At 44.3% G+C, this 18,926-nt stretch overlaps 1 protein-coding gene across 2 annotated transcripts in view; it reads right to left on the bottom strand.

The window, feature by feature from the left end:
• Positions 1–18,382, bottom strand: part of LRIG1 (leucine-rich repeats and immunoglobulin-like domains 1) — a 61,228-nt gene extending 42,846 nt beyond the window's left edge. For both annotated transcript variants that reach the window (XM_009329807.1, XM_009329806.1), the window contains exons 1-2: positions 18,317–18,382; positions 13,321–13,395 (exon numbers count right to left, since the gene is read on the bottom strand). In XM_009329807.1, the coding sequence (XP_009328082.1) occupies positions 13,321–13,395; positions 18,317–18,366 (125 nt within the window). In that variant the 5' untranslated portion in view covers positions 18,367–18,382. The remainder of the gene's footprint in view (positions 1–13,320; positions 13,396–18,316) is intronic.
• Between the last annotated feature and the right edge of the window lie 544 nt (positions 18,383–18,926).

Consider the following 18,926-nt stretch of genomic DNA (forward strand, 5'->3'; position numbering starts at 1 on the left):
ACACCAAACAACAACAAAAAACCCACCAAACAAAAAACACCCACAAAAAAACCCCTTGTGTCTATTTTACAGGTATCCTGCCTTTTCCTTAAAGATTACATGCTCTGCCCGAGTCTGTACGTGATCATCTTCCCACTCCCTAGTACTCCTTCAGAAGAAAGCCTTTCTAAGATGCAGCAAACAAGGTCTGTGACCATTTTACACTGTTTTCATTTAACTGTCATACATAAGCATAAAGCAAGAACAGGCTGATGGAGCTAGTCCAACTATATCATACTATGACAGGAAGTCTAAAGACATTTCCCCACCTGCTGCACATCAGCTTCAAAACTGATGTATTTCAGGGGGCTTTCATTCATCAGGTTATGTTCTTGCCTTATGTTGGTGGGTTAGGATGGACAAGCATGAAGCAAACTACCCATAGCTATAGGCAGGCTGGGACAGACAGGGGGTTCAAGAAAAAGTGTTTTTATTTTTTACTTTCTTTTTTTAAGGCAAGAAAAAAAGAAATGCAACCTTTCATGGTGAAGTGACTGCATTTCTGTTCCAGGTCATGGACATTTGGAGTCAGAAAGCAGTCTGGGAGATGGGATTTGCTCATTCATTCCTTTGGATCTGGAAGCAGCAGCCACCTGCAATTCAAGTCAGTGACACTGCAAAGGGCTGGGTTACGAACTCTCTTATTCCCACAAGCAAACTATTACTCACACAAATAGTTCCACTGCAGTCAACGGGACTATTCATGTGAGACCAGTGTGACTCAAGGGCTACGTTTTCACTATCTATTAAGGGCTGCTCTGTGGCCACCCACAGGACCAAACTCATCTGCCTCTCACATTGATGGACTGCAACTGTTGATGCTGGTGCAGTCCAAGCATGGCTTCAGAGCATCCTTGGGCCCTGAGTACTTGAACATGGGCAGATGTTATCCTCCTGCCAGGCACACTCTCGTAGCTCTTTCATGAGGCAGCCACATAGATAAGAATTAGGCAGAGATCAAGCACACTTTTTAGAAGCTGGCTTTCAGAGCAGCTGGACATAGCCAAGGGCCTGGGTTTGATGAACATTCGTTATGGGCTTTTGTTGGATTCAGTATGAACTGCATGAAGGAAAACCTTTCTTCTAACATAACCAAAAAAGCCACATCCAGTGAGATATGTGGAGTTCTCTTACGATATTTCTGCACTACCAATGTTTATGTAAACGTTCTGACTTGTTAGATGACCTTACCTATGTGTTAGATCCACTGAGATAAGTAATGTAATTTTTAAAAGCTCTCTCCCTCACGTTGGTCTGCATTTACTCTCACTAGACTTTTTTGACCTGCCGCCATATGATTTTGGATTTTTTTTGCAATATGCAACTTCCTAAGCCTTCAGCATTCAATCCCATTAGCAGAGTAAAATGTGTAGGACAGGCAGGATTAGAAGTTAGTCATCTTTAAAACAGAGGCTTTCCTATCTCCTCAGCAGATTGCACAACCTGTTACGACATCAAAGCAAATTAAGATTCCTGAAGACAAGACACTGTTATGGGCACAGTCCCCCCATCAGCAACAGGGTGGTTCCAAGAGGACCAGAGTTTCTGCTCTCTTCTGGTTACACTGGATGTTTCAGGAAGTTTGTACTCCACAGAGGCTTTTTAAATTATGTATTCACAAAGGGCAAATCCATTAAAAGGGCTGTGCAAAGCATCTTTCATTGTCTGTCACAGCCTCTCTGTAAGGAGCTTTCCTGAACTTTTATGAACTCAATACCAGAGCACAACCTTGCCTCCCTGATGTGCAGCTCTACCTCAAAACATCTCAGCAATTATCTTCAGTCACTGTGTGCATCCCTCAGTGGGATGATGCACCTGCTAGGGTTGGGGCCAGGGATCCTCAGTAGGGGCTGCCCAACTTGGAATGCAGTTTGGCCAGTTCTCTGGCACAAGGGAAGGAAAGCACCTCTAAGTCACTGAGTATAATTAATACTAGTTTTGAAACAGCCCATTTGTGAACACTCATAGCTGTGCTAGTCTTTCACCCCCTTCTCCTCCAGCTCTCAGTCCAAACCACTGCTTGTCACCCTCCATCTTCTCACATTCCCTGACCTCAGTCTGGAACAAGCACTGAGAAAGGCTGCAAAGGAGAGGAGAGGCCCTGCTGAGTGCTGAACTCTGCTGAGAAGTAAGAGAATTGTCCTATGGGAATAGAAGGAAGAGAGTCATAAGGTAAATGGCAGTTTTCATACAAGAATGCAGGAAACCACATGGCTCTGCACCAGCTGTCTGAATGGGGTCATGGGGCTCAGCAGAGCCTCTTTGAAGGAAGGGCTGCATCAGTATTTGAAAGGGGTCATTCAGTTGCTGGCAGATGACAGTCAGGTCAGTGTTTCTAAGTTCTACATCTTATGCCTTTGGTCTGCTACTCTCTTGCTCCACCATTGGCTTTTCCTCTTCCACTTTTACCTCGAGGGCTTTCTTCCACTGCTGATACATGCCAGCCAAACTCAATTTATCACAAATTAAATACATAAGCCAGTCCTTGAAGCCAAGAAAGAGCCCAGCTTCACCCCCGCTGGCTTGCTGCTCTGATGAGTTCCTGCTCTTCACAGCCCCACACTTGCACAGCACCCAGCTCAAGAAGCCACTCCATGTCAGGGCTGCTGCCTAGCCCCCCCACATCCTTCTCACCAGCCTCAAAGATGAGTCAGGTTTGTGACAAGGAAGAGCAGACACTAAGAATCAGATCCAGCCCAGATGTCAATTTAACTAGCCCAGAGCAGAGGCTGGAACAGCTACCCTGTCCCACTCCCAAGCAGAGACAGCAGCCTCTTTTCATTTTCATCTCAGGCAAGTTTTGTGCTTCTAATGAACAAGGGCAGCATTTTTATTTGAAAGCCAATAGGGTCCAGGATCACAGGGCATGTAGGCACTTTTATCCTTAAATCCTGATGCTGATTTTAGTTTCTTTGTGTAATAAATGATCAAAGTAAAAAAGATCCACCACAGCCTAGTGAGCGCATGTGTTTTGTGGGTGGCTTTGTTTTGCTTTTGTCTCTCCACAGGAGTGAGGAAGGGAAAACACACAAGCAGAGAAGCAATTTAAGTGCAAACCAAATGTAATGACTCTGCCCATGATGTTGGGACATTAATCCAAACTGTAACTACAAGCAGACTTCTTGATAGCATGCACTGTTTGTGCCTGAAAGCCATGGTGTGACACAGGGGCTTCTCCCACCTTTGACAGGAGCACAATGAAAACAGGTGGATTTAACTACGCAAGAGCTCTGTGACCCTGATGCTATGGCAGGTAAATAAAGGACAACATACTTGAACATGTCTACTCTCCAGATCAAACTCTAAATCTCATGGAACTTGCAGCAGAAGTTGATAAAAGACTTGCCCCTTGAAGAAGGCAGCAGTTGGAGAAACACATTTTTGACTGGCCAGTCAAACTCCTGTTAACACTTTAGAGATGTAGATAGGCTGGCTGGTTAGTCTGTTCCAACATGACACACACTTGTGCTCTGTTGAAAGGGCTTATCTGTCTTGTCAGCAAGGTCGCCAGAACAGGGATAGCCTCTGGGCAGACTTCACTGTGAGCTCTGCTCGGCTGAGACTGTTCAGCCTGCAAGAAGGAATAGCTCCTATGTGGAAAAGCAATGGTCATGTTAGCAAAGAAAATAGCTCTTAACAAGTCTAGGCACCCTGTTATTAAAGCATGTCAAGTAGGAAGGATGGCTTCAGCAAACTGCAGAACAAGGTGTCAAAAGATCCAGGGAACAGAAAGTTTGAGCTCTGAAGTAGAACTGCTACTGTGCTAAGCCAGGCTGGTCTAAAACCCTATGTGTTCAAGCCTCCCTAGAGCAGGTCTTGTAAAATCAGTGGTAAGCATTTACCACCACTTAACCAATAAGTTCTTCAAGCTTCTCTAAGACGACCATTTACTACTTCATTTCCTCTTATTTTGAAAAAAAGAGAGCTGTCTCAAGAACATAATTTGGAGAGGAAAAAAAGTCTTCAATAAGACCACCAAAAGGTGTTCCTTTTCCAGGGCACCTGAAAAATTACAGAAAGTCCAATCCCCTCCCCCAGTTGTTTATGCTGAACCCTCTGTTCAGCAACTGCTTCCATGCAGCATGTGATCTGCAGTATATGGACTGGACAGAAGATATTTTAAGTCTAAAAAAATGAGCCATTTACAGATTCTTTCTTTTGCTATCAACTCTTAATTCTTCCCCTCTCCCCAACTTATTTTTCTCTGCTCAGATCTGACCACTAAAACAGTTGTCTTTTCACTTGTACGCCCCTGCACTCCTGTTTCATTTTCCAGCTGCCTTTGCTATTTTCCCTGATGTGCAATTGAACATTAAATGGTTTGACAGGCAGAACATGTACTCACCCAACCACTTATTCCCAATCAATATTCACGTGGAATTCCTGTTAACAAGCAAGAGTTATGCACACACTTGGACAGGAGGGTGGCCTCTTAAGTGATCACTTCATCTAAAGATATGACTGAACACTTTCTTGTCTACCTTAACCAGCAATCAGATTTTCCACCCCACGTACCCCCAAGCAGGGCTGTTTTTGCATGAGTAAGTTCATAACTTTTGACATGATCTCTATTGTTCATCTCTGCAATTAATTGGGGAGTTTAACAGGGGTTAAAAACAGAAAATCCTGCACATAGCCAGCTTTTATTCAGTTTAAAATGAGCTTTCTAGAGATTTTTTTGCTAATCTTTTCCAATCTAGACATGGCAGGATAACATTTTAGTGAACACTGTTTACACTAGTGTTTCTTTACCCTGAATTACACACTATTCCTAATGGTGTCAGTGGAAGCAATGATGGAAGTGCTAAGCATCGTACAGAGCAAAAGGTAAGTGGCAAAACTGATGTTTTACTCACTGGGCTTTGAACCACATGGGCAGGATTCATTTTTTTAACACCTCTGCTGAAACAGTTTTAGCCTTGTTGTATGCAGAGGAACTAAAAGACATTGCCTGTTCTCAAGCCTTCCAGGACACTTCCAGGACACTTGAGGGCAAAAAAGATGGAGAGATTTTGAAAGTGCTTTATGGCACCATACTTTAAAAAAAGAAAAAAGTCACAATTCTACCCCCACCCCTGTTCTTACTCCTCACTAGGCTTCTAGTCGATGCTCTGAGCAAGCATCACTGGTCTACCAACCAGGATAAACTGACAACTGATAATGAAGACTAACTGGGCAACCTCAGTAGGGAAGAAAGCACAGAAACTAACACATACTGGTAAGTTTCCTGATTTTTTGCAATTTTGTTATAAAACTGAATCAGCCAAGCTTTCAGAGAAAAAATGGGTAAAGACTTCTACCCAGAAATAATTTAACTTGCTTTTATTGCAGCTGCAACTCTGCTTTACTCACCCCTGAGCAAAATAAATTGCCATTACTAGCAGTTTTTAGGCAGGAAACTCCAATATGCTAAAAAAACCTTTCAACTCAGCAAGTTGTTTGTTTGAAATCTGCTCAGCCTGTGAAGACTAACAAAGGAATTGCTTTTGTAGACATGTGCTTTATTTGCCATATGCTATTAAATGAGACAGTCAATCTACCACAGATATTAATAGTAGCAAGTTTGGGCTATTCTAAGGCTCAAATATGAGGCTATTTTTCATATTGACCTTAACAAAAGATCATGATCGCAAGTGACCCTAACAACTAATCTAGGCTTGACCTGCAGAGGGACAGAACTTGGAAACCATCTTGTGCGTTGTACATGACACGCACCTGCTCTCAGACAACGCACCAGAAGATGCTTTACATTCATGAGTTACATCTGCCCCAGGGCAATACCTGCTCTTCAGCTCAGAGGAAGCAGGCCTACCCAAACAGGAATTTACTTGGTCTTGGGGTGTAATGAATGTGCAGGACACACACAAAAAAGATACTGTTCCAGTATTCCAACTCCTAATCTTGTGTTCGGTCCCACAAGACCACTTGTGTCCTCTCCTTCCTCCAGAACAAACACTAGCCTAGCATGGCCTGCTAAGCAGCACACAGATGTCAGAGCAGACCTAGCCCAGCTCAAAGCAATTCTCTACTCGCAGAAGAAGCTGCCACGGCTGCACAAAACAGTTATCCTCACTAGTAAATACATAATAAAGTAGCCTCAAGGGGTAACTGGTATTCCATGAGCTGCCACCAACCTTTCACTATCTTTTTCCTCTGGCCAGTTTTCACACTGCTCTATACATACCCAGATTGCTTTCTGATACTCTTTTGTTGAGTCTGAGGACTATGTACTTTACTGCTGTTGCTTTTCTAGAAGACACGATTACTCATTTCCCTGGAATAGCCTCAGATCCTTTGCCATTTCCATGCACTCACATTATATCTGAAAGCTCGAAGAGGACATGCAAATGATTAGAACAGTTCCAACAGCCCAAAAAAGAAGTCAAAACAGCATCTCTTCTGGTGCTCAGGAGCACATGATTAATGAGAATTTCCTCCACTGGGAAAGGCTCTTGCAGTCTTTGGCCTCAAAAACTAGCAGACTTTATGCACCAGAGCCTAAGAATGAACTCTGAGCAAAACAAACAGGAGAGGTGGATTTCAGAATCTTTATGCCTGTACATTGCTTGCATACTGAACAGCCCGACTGCCAGCTTTCTATTCACCTTTCCACATCAATATATTCACATTCAAAACCAGAAGCTGAGTAGTGTAGCCTGTAGCATGGACTAAATCCTCAGAAAGCAACTCTCTCTCCAGCCTCTGAGGGAAATTGCCTGAGTAAACACTGGAGAATTGGTCCCTGTAGACATTACAACGCCTAAGAACTGATGCAAGCAGGGGCTGGGGGTGAATCTGCTCCCACTGATGGATCTACACCTGCATACACCACTTTACCTTACTTACCAGAGAAAGTTTTCTTTGTGCTAGTACTTATGCAGCATGGCAGGCACCGCAGTTTTCTGAGCTGCCCAAGACATATCCTGCACACAAGCAGAGCCTGCTGACTTCAACCGGACTCCACACATGGCTGCATCTGAGTCATCTGGATTTTGTGCTTACAAGCACAAAACCTCTTGCTGTGACCCAGATGGAATTAAGAGAGTATTCTCCTTACTTCTAATTGTTAGATCATCCTTTTTTAACTCCAAAGATGACTTACAGACTAAGTCTCTTGGGGGTCAAGGCAGTTGTTTTGTTTGTACAGCAATTAGCACAGCAGGATCCCAGGTCACAAATGGCCTCCACAGCTACATCTATAGTATCGTGTTAGCTCAAACCTCAATTCTTCATTTAAGCCCAAACTTCCCAACTATCAACACCACCTACAGAGGTTTACACTCTGGCCTAGTCAGGAACATGAACTGAGCTCACACCTCACGTAGACACCAGCTCAGGTTTGAGCTGTGCTCTATAAACAGCACAGATGCAGTAGTTTTGAGCTCTTTCCTCTAAGAGGGGTCACCCAGAGAGGCTGCCACAGGCAGGAACTGAAGCTGCAGTTCTCCTCATACTCAGCCAAGTCTTCACCATCTTAACTTGAAAAGCAAAGACAAACTGGAGTCACACATCTCAACGTCACCACCTCAGCTCCTGGGAAAAGCTTGCAGAAACAAAGGTGTATTTGCTAGCTCACACTTGGATCAGAATACAGCAACTGCTGGCATTGTTTCAGCTAACATAGCAAGACACATGTCTTGGCTGAAAGCAGAACAGCAGCTCAAAGAATCTAATGGACCACATGGGTCTTTAGAAAGAGGCTCTGCAAACACCATTTGACAACACTAATGAAGTGTTCTGGTTTCAGTTGGGATAGAGTTAATTTTCTTTCCAGTAGCTGGTACAGTGCTGTGTTTGGGATTTAGGATGAGAACAATGTTGATAACACACCGATGTTTTAGTTGTTGCTGAGCAGTGCTTACACTAGTCAAGGACTTTTCAGCTCCCCATGCTCTACCGACTGAGAAGGCTGGAGGTGCACAAGAAGCTGGGAGGGGGCACAGCCAGGACAGCTGACCCCAACTGGCCAAAGGGACATTCCATACCATGGGACGTCATGCTCAGTACATAAACTGGGGGAAAGCTGGCCGGGGGGGCCGCTGCTCAGGGACTGGCTGGGCATCGGTCAGCAGGTGGTGAGCAACTGCATTGTGCATCACTTGCTTTGTATATTCTATTATTATTTTATTTCAATTATTAAACTGTCTTTATCTCAACCCATAAGTTTTCTCACTTTTACTCTTCTGATTCCCTCCCCCATCCCACCAGGGGGTGGGGAGTGAGCAAGCAGCTGCGTGGTGCTCAGTTGCTGGTTGAGGTTAAACCATGACATGAAGCAGTGCAAACAGCACTAAAATAACCGTTGCTTTCCCAAGCCCTTACTAAGAAAGCATGAGGCAACAGCTCCAGGAGGAGGATCAATAGTACGACCCCAGTTCTGACATGTTAGGGATCTCCAAGACCAGTCAACTCTAATCCAGTACAAAGGTCTAATGAGATAACAATGAAAATTAAAGCCAGGGTCAGACAAGAAACAAGGGTCATATTACTAACAATGTAAATAATTTAACCAGAATTATAGTGAAATCCCCAACACTTCAGAGGAAAAGCTCTCCAAGAAATCATGCAATTCAAATGGAAACATTACTCCTGATGCAGAAATTACTGGCTGCAGTCTTTGACCTGTCTTACCCCCGACATCCAGATGGAATACCATAGAGTAGTCCTCCTTTTCATGAGGGCCATGCTGCCCCAATCAGCATCTCAGCTCACCAGTCCTTTCAATCAGACCTAGCATGTTCCCTGCCACTCCCAGCTTCCAATTCTTCATGTATTTAATTTTCAAATTTTACATGATATATTTTGCCTGTGGCACAGTAGATCACTTACCCCTCTCCTATTAGCCCTCTCTGTTTAATTACAGTTTAATGTGAATTGATCTTTACATTAATGAGCCTGTAAAGAAGATTGATTTTCAAGAGACTTTTATGCTCAGTTTGGCAGCAGAGTAGTCCTATTGATTTCGCTTTTCCCAGTAAATACGCTGCAGAGTGTCACTGCATCCTCTGTGAATCAGCTAATCCTATTTCACACTCTTTTGCTCCAAAAATCCCTATTCTGACTTCCTTGTTATCTGTGCTTATTCAGAGCAAGATCATGGGGCCAAAGCATCTCAAACAGCTTTGACTGTTGCTAACATACAGCTCACTGCCATGGGTCACTATCCCCTTTGTTCCTAAATGGCTGGGGGCTTAAAAGGCTTACAGTGAAAGAAACAAAAGTTATTTTTAAGTGTTTAATCTGTTAACTTCCTTAATTCCTAGCCAGCTAAGGATGTGGCACAGAGTGTGCTCTATTTACCATGCTTGCTTCGGAGGTCTGGTTAGCAGGCTCTCCACTGAGCTCTACAGCTTGTGTAACAGCCTGCGCTGGCATGTCTGCATCAGTAGATGGTGACCAAATCAGGCTGGCCACCTTGGAGCCAGGGCAGAGGACAGGGATCCACCTCCACCATGCCATGCAGACATCCCAAAAGCCCTCCAGGATGCATTTACCCATATGCAGGTAGGTGAAGCAGTGGCAGACAGGCCCCAGACTACAGGATGAGCTTGTACCTGCACAGGGGCTTGTGGGGAGCCCATGGTAACAGACCAATGCAGAGCTGATCACAGCTCAGGTCCTCCTCTTACCTGGCGTGCTAGCAAGGCTAAGAGACTCTCCACATGAGTTAGTGAGGAAGTTGGATATAAGCAGACTCAGTTCTGCTGCAAATAAATGGTTTCTTCCATCCTCCCCTTCCCCACCAGATCAGGTAACAGTCTTCTCAAGACCCTACAGAGTTAACACACTTGAGTTGCAGCAGAACATTGGGAAGGGAAATCCTCAGCCAAGAGCATGTCAGTGAAAACATCCTGCCATCAACTCCCCAACGTCCAAGTCTAGGAACTGTAGCTAAATTACAAACGCTGTGGGAATTTCAGGCAAGACTCTCCTCTCAGCTACTCCGATGTAATTTCGGAATGAATCCAGATTCAGTCTCTCCCCCTCCCAGCTGAATTTCCTGGTTTTGTTTGCACTGACAGATGTTTGCATTTAATGTCTGTCTTTATTTGGTAACCTGTACATAGATTATTTTTCCCTTCTGTTCTATTAAAAGCCTTATCAAGTCCCTTATGTTTGCTCTTGCTGAGATGAACAACTTTGGCAGTATTTTCAACATGCAAGGCAAACAAACTGACTCTTCAAGGAATAAACTGAACTAAACTTCATGGCAGTGTATTAGAGCATCGCATGTTTGATACATATGTTATGCCGGCATCCATCTGCAGCCTGAAACATCCAAAGATTTGCAGAAAGCCTTGAGAATTCTCTCTCCAACAGATTCCCACATGCTTACATATATATACAACCAGCCCACGGTCCACATGCACATGGGGTCAAGCAAGTTTTGGGTGACAGAGACAGGTACAGGAAACCCCAAAACAGGGAATGCAAAGCGATCAGGCACATTAAAAAACCTTTATGGGAAATCTGAGCTTGGCAGTATGGCAGATTTCTTTCTCCCAGCACCAAAAGGAGAGAAAGTCTCTTCCCCAGTTTAGTAAGAGTAGGAGATGAAGTAACTCATTCAAAAGGGCTGTTTTGAGTGACAAATATACAACCCTTGCTTTTATAATACATTCACAGCCCTTTGGAAATACTTAACCACATGCAATATACAAAACCTACTTCAGAGGTTTGTGAGGTAAACACACTTCACACATTTCTAAACACTGGGAAAAAAGGAAATTTATTTATTTTTCTTTAGCAGTAAGAATACACTGTAACACTATATACTTAAACATAAACCAGTTTCTCAGTACACAGTCTTCATTTGAGTTTTCACCCTGGGTTTGGTTTGGCAGCCTCCCCAATTATTAGTTCACAGATTTGAAGGCCAGAAGAAACCAGTATGACCATATAATCCGATTCCTTATATCGCACAAGGCCAAAGAACTTTACCCAACAATTTGCGTATCAAGCCCATTAATCTAGAGTTGAACTAAAGAACCATCTTTTAGGAAGCCATCCAATTGATTTAAAGACTCCCAAGGATGGAGAAAGCCTCACTTCCTCAGCAAATCATTCCAATGTGAGCTAGTCAGCAACATCGATTAAAGCAGGTACTTTAAAACATCTTTCAGACTATTTTTACCTCTGATAAAAATTAAAAGGAAATGCAGGGGGAAAAAGAGTGGCATTCTCTGAAACAAGCTCAACAAAGATCCTTCTTGTAGAGGTATGACAGCAGCATTACAAATCCCACTATCAGTTATTTATGTGTAGCAGCTGAGGAAAGCAATACAGATTTCTGGAAAGTGATACTAAGCAGGTCTGTTTAGAATACCGTCCTTTTATCATTTGGCTTTGTACCTTCCCCTTCCTTCTGCACCACTCTGAAATTTCAGAGGAGCTGTAAATCTACTGCCTTCCACCAGTTATTATTCCTCCTTTCCAAACTGCTTATTTCATTTCAGGAATAAAAAACCAAAGCTCTAGCAATTTGGTCCTTTGCCAACAGCTAAATTAATAGCAAAAATAACAACAGGGGCTTGTGAAACTCAGATCATTTATATAGACTTTGTGAGAAAGAAAAGCCAATTTGGGGGGCCTAAAACTATATCCTGGATAGTAAGTTGTATGCAAGCTTGCCACCCATAAATCAGATTTCTGGAGGTTTTTTGAATCCAAATGCATAACACACTGGGCTATGCGGCAGCCTGGTAAGCTCAGTTCAAGTGGCAGGCAGATGGCCTCTCACGTCAGGGGATCGTGCCTTAAGAAAGGGACCCTGCACTGAGAGAGTTACCACCCTGCTCTGCAGCCAGCAGCCCCCAGATCACGCATCCAGACATCACATGTGGTCACGCAAGCAGGGAGAGGCTGTAGAAGGAGGCAGAAATCAAACCAGATTGTTTCACACCAACTGCGTATGACACATTTGATAGGTCTGATAACTGCTGAGACACAAGCCACCCCTCCACCCAGGAGGTGAAGTAGTTACTTATGCATTTAACAGAGGCACTTGCTAGATCCAGCACCGATGATAGCAGAGGAGCACTTTGGCTCTTCATAAGCTCTGCAGGAACACGGTATACCCAAGAATCAGATCAAAGGCACCATATCTCAAAAGCTAAACTCACTTCACAACAGGAATGAGATACGGACACAAATTTGAAGCTAAGATCCTTCAACTGAATAAGGCAGTAAGGGAGTTGTTCTGCTTTGCATATTTTAACACTGCCTAATGGAAGAGCAGGAACAGTGCCAGTCCATTTCACTCAATTCTGTCCTTGATTTAAGTAATAGGAATGTACTTATAGTCAACAGATCAAGGTTGTCTCAGAGTAAGTCAGAGCCTTCCGAGCGTGAGAGGCCAATCACCTGGTGGTATAGACACAGGCATTTTCCACTACAAGGAGAAGCAAATCCATGGCAAATATGGACACCTGCCTGTGGGTGTATGCTGCGAGGCCATGCACACTGGAAGCCATCACTTAAACTGCTCAAGCACTTTGCTGGAGTCTGTATTAGCTGTAACCACTTCCCCTTCCCAGGAACTTGGGAGGTATCATGCATACCTCAGCAAAATTCCTTCTCGGTGTGCATTACAAGCAGACACATGCAAAAATAATTTTAGAAATCCACACTTTTAAGGTACTAAGAAGTTTGACATTATAATGTCTTTATTCCTATCAGCAGCATCCTCAACCCAACATCCTCAGTGGCAGATACACAAGGGCTCTCAGTTGTCTAACACTTCTGCAGGCACCTAAACTCCCAAAGTTAGGAACTTCAAAGCTTCTGCAGATCTACCCTTGCAATCACCAGTCACTCTCATAAGAAAAAAGTTGAAAGAGACCATAAAAACACGTCTGGAATGAGTTCCCTGAAAGATCAAGGTGTGAATAGTCTCTGGCTTTAAAAGAAAAGAAGTGATCAGAACAGGGCCAGGGAAAAAAGAAAAGGTAAAGTTATATACTCCTTTAATAGCACAAGTAAGACGTAACGGTTGAAACCCAAAGGCGGATGAGAAAAAAGTAATTTTACTCAATATACAACTAACCTGTGGAGCTTACTGACATAAGTTACCACTGACCATAAGCACAACATTGAGCCCAACCTCACACAAATCACAAGACTCCAGAAGATGTTTCTTAATTAAGGTGCCAACAAGCTCGATAATGAAACTTGAAGAGTCAGCGAAGTGGGTGTGACACACATGAAACTCGGTCAGTAGCAGCTAAACCTACCCCACAAACAGCCCAAAGTCAAAAGCCAAAAGGGGCAACAGTGACTTACAGGTGGAGGGAGCAGACGCTGGAAGCAGCAGGTCCCAGGGAGGGAATGGCGGTCAGCTCGTTGTTGTTCAGTCGCCTGCAACAAACAGAAATTAATTGTTGAAGCAAGCAGCCTACGACCAAGCACATAGGAGCAGGGGACAGCCGCAGCACTTCCTTATCCAACCCCCCTGACTCTCCAGGAACACTGACATTTTGGCAGAGGCCTCCACCTCAAGGGGTTTGTCTGCGTCTCTGCCAAGTCCCACCTTATCCTCCAAACCCTTAATAAATGAGAGCCACTATAACTGGCCCCACAGTATCTTCTTTATAAAAGCAAGGCTTTTTTCCCCCCTTCCACCTGCTCCCTTAAGCGAAGTCAAGTGCCACTGAGGAAGGGACTGTGCCATAGCCCTCCACTGGCCTGAGTTTCCAGAGTCATCACGGAGCCAGGCCTGAGATAGGAGACTGTTTGCAGCCACAGTCATGAAGCAGCCAGGTCCCACTGCCTCAGGACAATGAATTTAACTCCCTCCCCAATCAGCAGCCCCCGCTCGCCCCTCCATGCCAGGCCAGGGGGCCAACAGGGTGCCATGACAGTGGGGAATGGCAGCCTCAGGCCTCCTCTCCACACCAGGCCAAGCTCTGGAAATCCTGCAAGGGCAGCCCCACGAAGCCAGCAACGCACACACGCAAAACTGGCACTAGGCACAGTAACACCACTAAAAAACAGGTGACCTGCTCCAGCCAACTGGCTGGGGAACACCATGCAGCCCCCCAGGGCTAATGACAATTGCAGACAGGGCCCTGCTCCTGGAAATGCTGGTACAAAAACGTCCCCTTCAATGGCCTAATGTTTGAAGTGTTTTTCTGACTGAAAACAGATCCTTGCCATGTGACCAGCTCTTCCTTGGTTTAAAGAGCCCTTGTTTGTACGGTGAATTAGTCAATTAATTACTGTAACAGTCACTTGTCTGGCTGCTTGAAAATTACCTAATTTCTCAGCCATCTTGCCTGCTCCCCCACCCCCCCGCCACCACATGCTGAAGCAATTAAAGCCAAGCCCCTGCCAGGCAGCACACAGCAGCTCCCCAGGACCCCCAGCCACCTCCGATCGGCTATTGCTCGAGGCAGAGCCTCGTTGGGTCTCTCTGCTGACTGCCTTTAAACTCTTCCCCTTCTGCAGGGGCTTTGTAAGGGGTTCTCGAAAAGACCACAATTTGGGTGCAAGAAGCAGAGCATCCCACAGTGGGCAGGGGAGCACGGTGCAGCTGAGGCATCCTAACCTGTGGGCATGAGTTGGGGCAATCCTGAATTAGTGCATGGGGTTTGTTTTTTTTTCTTTCCTTTAAAACTATTTTTGGCAGGTAGGAGAGAGCAGCGATACATCCATCCCAGAACTTCCTTCTGAATCCTCTGAGAGCAGGCAAGATATTTGATTTCATGAGGAGTTCCAGGCACTGCTAGGATAAAAGCTTTCCTCAGCCTGGGCTCTGCCTCTGACATTATACCCGTACCTTAAAATGTAAGGGGGGAAAAAAGCCAGATGCATTGCAATTCAGCAAGGAGCTCCACTTTGCAACTAAAAGCTCATTGTTGCTCATATTATAGCAACGTCTAGAGCTTTCAAAGGTACAAAGCAAGCTGGAATGAGCATTAAAATGCTTGTAATTTGTGCTATGTTTTCATTAACATCCAACCAACCATCTTTTGGAAAGGCACAGGAGAAGGGATAATTAGGCCCACCCTCTGCCAGCCTGGGTCAGCTCTGGTTAAACAGCTCCGACACCAACCAGCATCTAAAAACTGGTCAAACCCTCCTCTGACGTAAGTGTCACTTTCTTATATCAGCCTCCTGTCAGGTCAGAAATCAGGCAGAAGTGGTTCTCCCACCTCGTTTTCTCTCTTGGCTCACAGGCACCAGTTGCTGATGCAGAGGAGACAGCCAAGCTCAGTATTTGCCTGGGATTTCCCTCTCATCTTCCCCTTCACCATGTAAAGGAACAAAAAAAATAGCAAAAAAACCTCCAAAACAAAACAGCCAGGCTCAACAAATTTAAACCTTCAGTCATCTTTCTCCTCTACAGCCCTCCCCCTTGACAACGCAAACCTGCTGCCTCTGGATGCTAAGGCAGAGGAGGGAGGGGGGCCACCCATATAAAATATTTACAGTCCAGTTGCCAGGCTGGTGTCAAGCTGAAATGGAGCCTGCTCAAAAATAGCACAGCTCTCCAGAGCTTTCAGTGAAAGGCACTTCAGAAAATAAAAGGTGAGTTGTTTGGAGAGGAATTTTAGCACAGTTACTACTTCTTTGTTACAAATGAGCTTGGAAAACCTGAGAGCTGTGCAACCATCACTTTCATGAATTGATCCACATGACCTGACGAAACCCCAGAAAGGACCACAGGGCCTACCCCACAGCAGCACCCTTCATCCCACCCTTTCAACCAAGGTACAAGAATGGACAGACCCCAGGGGGTTGTCATTAGAGGGAGCCACCAGAGGGGATGAGAGAAAGCACAGGTGTCCTGAAGGAAAGTAATGTCCCACTCCGGCCCCTGCCACCTGAGCCTCCATCAGCACAAAGCTACTTATTTCAGAGCATGCGGGATCACAGGGTTTCATATCACTTTGAGCCACTAAATTTCACCCCACAGACTTAAACTTTTAAGGAAAAGCAGCTTCACAAACAACTGTCTAAACCCAGGGAAAGGGAGAAGTGTAGGGTAAATACAGCTATTACTTTATTACAATCTCAGTAAAGCAAAATAGAGCATCCAAGGCACACTATGAAGTTTAAATCTTTTCGTTTGCAGACATTTTCTTAAAAATCAAGGGAAAACAGAAGGTTTTAAAAATATATCGCACTAATTATTCACAGATACACACACAGAGCTTTAAGCCTCATCTGTGGTGCTCAGGAACCACAGGCACCATATTTGAAGCATCATGGGAGGTTTTGGGTCTTATCAATGCATCTATTATTTGGGGCAATCTGTTTCCCTGAGGGTGACTTGGTTTGCCCAGCACAGCACGCACAGCAAAACACTGACTTGCTCTCAAGACATGCCACAGCATGATGCTTATTTCATGAATGTTTGTAAAGTGCTTAAAAAACCTCAGAAAGGAGACACTCTGGCAGTACAGATGTGGTTCTCTTTGTGAAATGCAGTTTGTTTCAGTGGTCTGTGGTTTAGCTGTTATTCAAAAGCAACCAAGATTGGTAGATAGGGCTTTTAATAGAGCTTCTCCCTCACACTTTCCAGAGCCTGCCTTCCAGGCTCTGCTCCAGACCTCTGCCTCCCTTCCAGTCTCCCATTTCTGACTGCTCCCTTTCCCTCCTACTCACTCTTCTGCTCTCTCCCTTTTCCCTAGCCTGCCCTTCTGACACAGCAAGCAGCTCTTATTCCACACCATTACTTTGCAGGCTGCAGTACTTACCTTCCCCCAAACTCTAACTTTTTTTTTTAGCAGCTGATTGTTCAGTGCAGGGCCTGTACTGCTCTCGACACATGCAGCACATTGCACAAGGGAGCTCCCTACCTAAGGAATCAGAAGCCACACACATTTCCCAGCCCCACGCTCCCTGAAGTCACATGCCTTCAGGCACTTCCACAAATAAAAGCTATTGCTAAGCCACAATCATGTTAGGGTAATTCTGAAGTCTCATGGGATCAGGGCTGAAATTCTCTTCAAGCACAGATTAATTTAAGGCTTTCCACAGTTTAAAGAAAAGTTGAAAAAACAGATCCTATAGGCAGCATTTTGCTGACCTGCATCACTTTCTCTCCCCTCCCTGACCGCTCTCTAGGATGATCATGATGAACTGATTTTCAGAGCACTGTAGTCACTCCCAATGCATATTCCTCACTTAATCATGATCCCTAGCAAGTCCCTACTATTAGTGTAAGCAGGGGAGCCAGGGGCAATCAGGCCAGGAGAGAGATGCTACAGTAATCACCATGGTCCAATCCTGCAGGCATCAGTCAGGCAGAACTCCCACTGTAGCAAACCCTCTTGCCTATTCAAGAATCACAGGATCTGGCCCCTCCACAAGCCCCAGAGCCAACATTTAATGAAAACAGACAGAGGACAAGAGAAAATGCACGATATACACAGTGCACAGTATTGTTTCTGAAAGGAAATGTTTTTTCAGTTTCCCATGAGGCATCAGTAGCTCTTCAAACAGAGCCCAAACCTCAAGTATGCCAGCAATTCAACATTCAAACACAAGCTCATTACCTCAACCCACCACTTGCAATTTTAGTCACTTTCATTTTTCAAAACCCAAAAAATCAGAGCTCCAGGAATCACTGTGAATAGCTGACAAGCACAGCTCCTCTGCAAGTGTAACTACTGAGCATTTACACAGATCAGAAGCTAGGAAATCCTGTGATTCCCCGAACAAGGTTTCTTTTACCAGGAACAGGGATCTGGCACAGCCACTCAGACCTTCACCAGCTCCTTCTCTTCCCCCACCAAAGCAGAAGACAGCTCTGCTGTTTTAGCCTCTCCTAGCAGGCTTCAAACAGAATTTGTTCTGGTTCCAAAAGGAGCACAAATGTCAGAGAGGAGGAGACACAGTCAAGTGCTTTGTTATCCACTACACTACACCTTTGTTTCCTGGGAGATTTGGGTTAGGTTGGCATCAGGTATCACGATCCAGGCTGTTCTGCCTTGCTTCAGGGTTATCCTTTCAGCAAGGAGCTTTGTGTGTATGTTCAGGTGTGTTAGCTGAACTGCTCCCTCAGAGCATTGCACAAGACTGAGGGAGGCAAACTCCAATGATCTCCAATAACAGCTATGCTGTTTTAATGGGGATGTTGTGTTCTGCTAATTGATTGGTTTAAAAAAAACAGCACAGGTATAATATGGAGAAAAAACCTCCACACCAAGTCAGATCTGCTCATTCAAGTTACCTAAAGGAAGGTACTGTCTTAGGAAACTACATACAATTTCCTCCTGGCCCACAAGCCACCCTAGCAAAATACAATTAAAGCCTTTGAAAGAATACTTACACTTCCTGCAGGTTTGACAGCCCTGCAAAGGCAGAAGGATCAATCTCCATCAACTTGTTGTAGCTCAGGTTTCTGTTAAAATAAAAGACAGTGGGATCAGCATACTGCAGTTACTGCGCTCAGCAAAACAGTTGTCTTAATTATGCTGGATTGCACTGGGAGGGTGGTGTGGTTTTTTTTTTTTAAGAAGAGCACTTAAACATGGCAGAGCAGTACTTTTCTGCTGAATACGAGTGAGTTTAGTTCGTGATCAAAATGTTATCTAACTCTCCCTAAGCTTTTTCCTCTTTTGCATTAGTGTGGTTTTAATTTGTCTTTATATTACACAATTACATTTATTATTTTTCTATTGGTTATTCACAACCACAAAACTAATCACAGATGAATAGGCTATTTCCTGACAAATTAAAGTCTGAACTGAAACAATCAACAAACCTTCTGCTAAGTATTTTATAGCTATATTCACACAGAGTATTTTTATATACCACTGTGTTACATCCAAAATACACACATAGGTATGTACACTTACTATGTGTAAACACAAAATATATTTTATGTTTTCTAACAAGATATTATTAGTGTATCAATAAATGTTTTCTTTAATCAGCGA

Source organism: Pygoscelis adeliae, unplaced genomic scaffold, assembly GCF_000699105.1.
Source record: "Pygoscelis adeliae isolate BGI_AS28 unplaced genomic scaffold, ASM69910v1 Scaffold67, whole genome shotgun sequence".
Lineage (NCBI taxonomy): Eukaryota > Metazoa > Chordata > Aves > Sphenisciformes > Spheniscidae > Pygoscelis > Pygoscelis adeliae.